The sequence below is a fragment of the Primulina eburnea genome, chromosome 4 (genome assembly GCF_022965805.1).
Source record: "Primulina eburnea isolate SZY01 chromosome 4, ASM2296580v1, whole genome shotgun sequence".
In the NCBI taxonomy this organism is placed as follows: Eukaryota; Viridiplantae; Streptophyta; class Magnoliopsida; order Lamiales; family Gesneriaceae; genus Primulina; species Primulina eburnea.
Window position 1 is genome coordinate 34,793,860 of NC_133104.1, and position 7,248 is coordinate 34,801,107.

Below are 7,248 nucleotides of genomic sequence, written 5' to 3' on the forward strand. Positions count from 1 at the left end.
TATCCAATTAAATGAATTTGTAACTTGACGGGTAGTTTATTTAATTATTATTAATATATTTTTTATATTTGACCATTTCTTTTTGCGGGTTACAATTTACAATGTTCTTTAAATCATTTTAATATTACATTATATTTGAAGTTATAACTCAAAATAATAATATTTAATTAAAACCCCCTAATTTTATATTAAATTAAAGAGCAAATTAAATAGTCAATAAATCTTCATCTTAATCTTTATCTTAATATTTAAACATGAGTTCAGTCTCTATCAGATCGATTTTTCCTGATGTCCTTAACTAACAATAAAAATTAGTTTTGTACTGTCCCACATCATGTGTTTTTCATATTATATTTGCTACAAAACATTAAAATTTGTAATAAATATATGATTTTTCATAACTAAATATTTAAATCTGACATTAATATATGATTTTTGAATACTTGGATATGTATAAAAAATTTGTACACTACAAATATTATGATGCATAAGTAACGACAAAGTTTGTAATTTGGAACTTCTTATTATATCCTTGTGAGATACGTAGGAAGTAGTTGATTTTGTTTAAATCTAACACTAATATATGATTTTTGAGTATCCAAACACGTATAACAAATTTTGATATTAATGACACATTTTTCAGATGAAAATTGACACAAACATTAAATATGTGATATTTCAGTATAAACTTTTTCAAATCGATACTAATATATGATATTATAGCACACAAACAAGTGTAGTAAGTATTGAAATTAATAAAATTGTTTCAATTTTATACTCAAAATTTTGTATTTTATATCATATCTAAAACAAATTGTTCTATAATATTATATATATTTTCAATGTTTTGTATCGAATTTCATCCGAAAAATAATTGTGGGCTCAGAGAGTGCAAAAACATTTTGTGTGAATCAAGAACTACAGAAAACATTTCGATATAACGTGAACTGAACACATATTTAACTATGCTGTTAGAAACAAATAATTATGGGCTCAGAAAGTTACATACGACAATGACTATTATATGTTGTACGGAATAAAAACATTTTAGAAACAAATTCTTGGTACAATATTTCCAATTTAAGAAAATGGTTGCTAAAAGACATTAATGCATCCACAATTAAAAATATAAGCAACACGTCTAGAAAATAAATTGCAAATAAATAAAGTTTACAAAGACACTACAATAACAACAAATTTTTTTTCTTAATTGGGGTATTTCGACATCGCAATTAAGTTATCTCTCCACACATCATAGGAAGTAAAATTCTCAATGAAATCATAATCTGTTTGGGGAGGTGGCCTTAGTGTGCCCTTTTCCAAGTCCTCAACAAGATAGTCTGCTATCCACGATCAAATGAAATTGTGTAAAAAAATGCAAGCTATTATGATTCTATTTTGAGTTTTCAATGGGTTGAAAGGATTTTGAATGATAGCCCATGTTTTTGTAAGCAAACCAAAAGCTCTTCCGATCATGTTTTTAGCTTTGTTGTATCTCCAATTGAAGAGCTCTTTATAACTATGTGGGGGTACTTACGCGATTGCCTCGAGCATCTCTATGGTATAATACTCTTCTATATGGAGTCAAGAATTCTTTGGACATTTGTGTGTACGTTGTCACACAAATATTAACAACCTACGATTAAAATCACATATTTTGTTAAACAATTTATTGTTATAGAAATTTGTAAAACATTAAAATAATATATTGCAATGACATCATAATATTAAACCAAATATTTTAACCTCTTTGAACTTTGAGTTCATCATCACGAGTTAAGGCATCGCAAATAACTCTTGCATCTGCTGTCGATCTTTCCCATCCACACAATGCATAAATAAAGCCTATACTGCCTTAATCAAGCCTACCGAACAACCCTTGATCTTCTGACAATACAACTTGGGTTTTGGAATCTCCTCGCTACCGGATGTAAATAAAGAGCTGATATTTCGAGTTGACAATTTGACAATAAAGAAGTAAAAGTTCATTAGGTCTCATGTGAGACGATTTCATACATTTATGCTTGTAAGACGGGTTGACTCGGTCCATACCTAGAATAAAAAGTAATAATTTTGACATAAAAACAAGGCATTTTCATGGGTCGAGTCGTCTAACATATTTGTCTCATAAAATTGACTAGTAAGAAAATCTTAATGAAATTTTTGTATTAATTTAATTAAAGAAATTATTTTTGATATATTAATGTTATTTAAGTTGGTAGTATATCTTCGTGTATTTTATTAGTCTATTCACAAATCATTTATAAATTAATAATATTTTTAAAATACATTTTTTTCATGATAAATTAATATTTCGATAAATTAATAAATAATAATTTTTCAGATGGGCTTCATATAAATTTATCATTCTATCAATATCATAAATTAAATAATAATTATCTAAATATACAAATATAATTAGAACATATTAATCCGTTTATCGAGATTTTACTATAATATGATATGTATATATATCAATGAGAGATTACCATAATTTTTAAAAGAAATGGACGCAAAGGTTAATTAAGGAAGTTATATGTAAAACTTGCCTTTCGACTTTCACAGGTACTGCCAAAATATCTCGATGTTTTAATTAGTTAATAAAAATAACTATAACAATTAATTGATGCCATGGATGAAATCAAGACACGGCGCCCAATTAATATCTGAAATGACCGTTGAAGATATTCACAGATTTTATTACCAAAAATAACTATGAACCCATGATTTTACAAGGAAAATCGTGTGAATTTGTTGTCTATATATACAAATATCATCTTCACATAAAACATTCAGAACTTGATATTACGTAGAGTGCAATGGAGTATCACCGTGTTTCCTCTAGATTTTCTCAGCCGCCGGCGATGCATGTCCAAGTCGCCAACGGAGGGGATTATGGTTTCTTGCTTCCCATTCCCATCGCGATCGTGGACTCTATTTGGGTTGTTCCTGTGATCATTCACGACCCCTTCTCTTACAGCCACACGCACGGGGACCATGCGACCATCAGACAAGCTAGCCGCGGCGCTCCCTTCCAGCCGTCGGGAAGTCTTCAAGGGGGGGTTCACGAAGACAACATATGGATTATAAATGCGCGCGATCATCATCCGAGCACCAGCAATGGCTTGACAGATCGACACACTGTTTCCAAGTTCTTGGAGACGAGGAATTCAGAGGCGAGCAGCGACGACGAAGAAATCTGCGTAGTGTGTCAAGATGACTTGATCAGCGGTCGGATTGCGACGCTGGATTGCAGGTATAGATATCACGTGGAGTGCAGTAAAAACTTGGCTTACTCTGAAGAACTTATGCCCCATCTGCAAAGCGGTGGCTATCAATAATGTAGAGTCTTGAAAGTACTGTTCCACTTTGATTGAATTGTAGTTTTATTTGGTTTTCCAAAAAATGCATAAATATAACTCTGCACAATTTGTTTAAAAAAATAAGATGGAATTCGTAAGGGTGGTGGGAGTCAATTTTTAGAAAATTAAGAATCAATCGAAGAGTATCACGGTTAACTTTTCTGAAGAAAGTGTCTTTTTTCCCGGAGGTCATCTGGTTTTCCTCGGATTTTCTTGGTGCAATCAGTATCTGTGTTTTTGTTTTGTCCCAGAGTTTTAATCTTTTTTCTATGGCGTCTGGCAGAGTCTGATTTGTGGTCATCTTGGTTTTTGGTGAGTGCTTACGAATCGTGTTGATTAAACTATGCTTACTGATATAATTTTATTTAATCGCGAAATTTATATATTAAGATTAAGAAAAAGAACACTGTTTTTTTGTGTTGGGGGGGAGGGGGTTGGGAGAATGGTTCAGACATGAAAATATTTTTGTATACATGATTTTCAAGATCTTGTGGGAACGTGTGTATGTATTAATTACAATCATGTAATATTCAGTTTCTCTTTCCACATTTGTTTTTTTTTTAAAAACAAAAAACAAAAAAAGTACCGCGCATTAAAACTGACCAACCCAAGTGGCTAAATAATTGTTCTCCAACAATGAAATCCAATTTATAATAATGACACGAAATTTGGAAAAGGAAAATTCGACACAAAATCTTGAAAATCTGATATTAACATATGATATTTGAATACTAAATATTTCAAATCTAGCACTAATATATGATTTTTGAGTATCCAAACACGTATAAAAATTTAAGTAATATGAAACATTTTTCAGATGAAACTTGACACAAAATATTAAATATGCGATATTACTATATGATATTTCAGTATAAAATTTTTCAAATTTGGTATTAATATGATATTTGCGCACACTAACAAATATAATAAATATTGATATTAATATAGCTATTCTAATTTCATATTCAAAATTTTATATTTAATTTGTATTATATATAATACTATTTATTCTGTAATATCATTTATATGGTCAATAATTTGTACCAATTTCATTTGAAAAAATAATTATGGGATCAAAGAAAGCATAAATATTTTTGTGTAAATCAAAGACTGCATAAAAAATTTCGATACGATAAAACTTAGGCAAAAACTTGTGTGAGACGGTCTCACGGGTCGTATTTTGTGAGACGGATCTTTATTTGGATAATCCATGGAAAAGTATTACTTTTTATGCTAAGAGTATTACTTTTTATTGTGAATATGGGTAGGGTTGACCCGTCTCACAGATTGTGATCCGTGAGACGGTCTCACATGAGACCTACTCTAAAACTTAACACGTATCTAATTATGTGTTGGAAATTTAAAAAACAAGTCTCCTAAAATTAAATATCCATTATTTAATTTCATACAAAATTATTAAATATAAATTGAAATAGAGAAAGTATAAGAGCTATCAGATCACGCCACGTGGATATATTCCACGCTTTATTCCAATCTGTGTTCCGCATCTTCTCTCTCATCCTCTCTCTGTTCCGCGAAATTGTCGTCCGCAAACCCTAAACCCTCATTGGTCTGTTCAATCTGCTCGTCTGTTGATCTTGTTTTTCTTGATTTCTAGGAAAGAATCTGGGAAATGGCGAGTTCATCCACCAGAAACGTTTACGTTCACGTCATTGAAGATGTTATCAACAAAGTACGCGATGAATTCATCAACAACGGAGGCCCTGGCGAGGCTGTCCTGGCTGAGCTTCAAGGCGTGAGTAGCTATCTTTATTGTTAGAATTGACTTTATATCGTGTTTGAATCATCCATTGGTAATGTGTTTTGTGGCGGTTCTGCTTGGTAAACAATTGAATCTTTGCGGTAAATTTGTGGCGGATGAAATTTTTGTGTTTAGTTTTAGGGTGTATTTTTAAACATAGTTTTAGGGTGTTTTTAGATTATTGGATCTGTGGCTGGAATATATGGGTTGGTGAATTGGTGCTGGATATTTTACAGTTATGGGAGCTGAAAATGATGCAATCTGGGGGCAATATTGGGTCCCATTGACCGTTCAGCAGGGCAAAAGACAGCAACAGGGGGTCTTCTTATCACTCCTAACCCTGTGCATGACCTCAACGTGCCTTACGATGGCACTGAGGAGTATGAAACTCCGACTGCTGATTTACTCTTTCCACCGATCAGACTTCTATATGTATTCGGAAGTCTGTTACTTTTTTAGATTGTTTTAACAGCAAGCATTGAAAGCTTTCATTTTTGGGGTTTTGTAGACTCCACTGCAAACTCCTATGGCGCAGACACCGTTGCCTGGAATGGTGCAGACACCTCTGCATGGAGTAGCCCGGACTCCTCTTCCAGGACCTGATGGTGGTTCGTTGTTCGATGATTCTGTTGGTGGCAACCCGATCACCCCAAATGAATTTTCATCTGCTAATAACAATGGCGGGGTGCCTGACATAAAAAATGGAGTCGGAAGACCTAATCCATATATGGTAACATCATTTTCTGAGAAATCTTTTCTGTTTCGTGTGCAACATTTTTCTTTGTGCATTTTGAAGTTTTTTTCCCCTGGAGTATAGGTCACTCGTCTTTCCAATTTCATGGATATATTTGGAAAAATGTGGTGAAAATTATGTAAATGGAAGCTCACTTTCGTACATAAGGAGGTGATATCTTCTCCATGTCTTAGCATAGTTATTAAAACCAATATCTTTTTTTTTATCACTGCAGCAACCTCCTTCTTCTTGGTTGAATCAGAGGCCTCCTCTTGATGTGAATGTTGGTGAGTAAAGCTTTTGAAGCTACCATTAAGTAATAATGACCAGATGACGATGTAAATGGTTCGACAGTCTAATCAATAATGTAATTATTAAAAATAAGTGAGTAACGTTCCAACTTCATGCATGAGTTCTGGCCTTTGCCTTGTAGCTTATGTGGAAGGTCGTGAAGAAGTTGAAAGGGGAGCTTCTCGTCAGCCAGCGACACAGGTGACTGTCGATTGTGGTTCTGGTCTCTTAACTGTTGTCTCTAGAATGTTATTATTGGAGACTTGGTCATGTTGATTGTTTCATAGCTTTGAGTGTATTTTTCTACTTGAAATGTGGTCTACATTTAATGGATAATATTTGGTTCTACAAAACTGAGAGGTCATAATTTTGATTGCACTTTTCTCGAACAAAATTATGTATCTTAATTTTTGTCCACATGTGTTTGTTAGGTGGTGATGGTTTGGAATAGATAGATCAATAAATAATCCTTTGGTTTTTTTGTGCAGTCATTTTCTTAGAACTTATTTTAAATTGAGTTTTTCATAGAACTTAAAACTCTCATTTAACCAAGGCAACCTTGCTCTAAAAAATGTGCGCGATCATCATCCGAGCACTAGCAATGGCTTGACAGATCAACACACTGTTTCCAAGTTCTTGGAGACGAGGAATTCAGAGGCGAGCGGCGGCGACGAAGAAATCTGCGTAGTGTGTCAAGATGACTTGATCAGCGGTCGGATTGCGACGCTGGATTGCAGACATAAATATCACGTGGAGTGCATAAAAACTTGGCTTAGTCTGAAGAACTTCTGCCCCATCTGCAAAGCGGTGGCTATCAACAATCTAGATTCTTGAAAGTAGTGTTCCACTTTGATTGATTTGTAGTTTTATTTGGTTTTCCAAAAAATGCACAAATATAACTCTGCACAATTTGTTTAAAAAAAATTTAACTACAGTATACGTGTTCACTATTCTCCATTAGAAGAAAATCAACTTAGTTGGACAACATATCAGTCTGTATTAGTGAGATTTCAATAAAAAAAATCTATGTAACATAACAAAAAGAAATCAAGCAAAAATGAGGAGATAAATATTTCATTTCAACTAAATAGGGTATTTTT

At 33.0% G+C, this 7,248-nt stretch overlaps 1 protein-coding gene across 3 annotated transcripts; it reads left to right on the forward strand.

The window, feature by feature from the left end:
• Positions 1-4,870: 4,870 nt before the first annotated feature.
• Positions 4,871-6,991, forward strand: LOC140829825 (uncharacterized). 3 transcript variants are annotated; one of them, XM_073193114.1, is made up of 6 exons: positions 4,871-5,118; positions 5,361-5,540; positions 5,632-5,854; positions 6,093-6,144; positions 6,291-6,349; positions 6,702-6,991. In XM_073193114.1, the coding sequence occupies exons 3-6, from the start codon at positions 5,651-5,653 to the stop codon at positions 6,714-6,716; spliced, it is 330 nt and encodes a 109-aa protein (XP_073049215.1). In that variant the 5' UTR covers positions 4,871-5,118; positions 5,361-5,540; positions 5,632-5,650; the 3' UTR covers positions 6,717-6,991. The 3 variants fall into 3 exon arrangements, with proteins under 3 accessions (XP_073049215.1, XP_073049214.1, XP_073049213.1); XM_073193113.1 differs by lacking the exon at positions 6,702-6,991 and having other exon boundaries at positions 5,361-5,504; positions 5,633-5,854; positions 6,291-6,682; XM_073193112.1 differs by lacking the exon at positions 6,702-6,991 and having other exon boundaries at positions 6,291-6,677.
• Positions 6,992-7,248: the final 257 nt, after the last annotated feature.

Bases quoted from the DNA above. Each gene is read 5' to 3' on its own strand.
- LOC140829825 (XM_073193113.1), top strand. From the start codon at position 5,651: ATGGCGCAGACACCGTTGCCTGGAATGGTGCAGACACCTCTGCATGGA. The intron at 5,855-6,092 runs GTAACATCATTT...TTATCACTGCAG, and splicing joins GAAGACCTAATCCATATATG to CAACCTCCTTCTTCTTGGTT. The intron at 6,145-6,290 runs GTGAGTAAAGCT...TTTGCCTTGTAG, and splicing joins TCCTCTTGATGTGAATGTTG to CTTATGTGGAAGGTCGTGAA.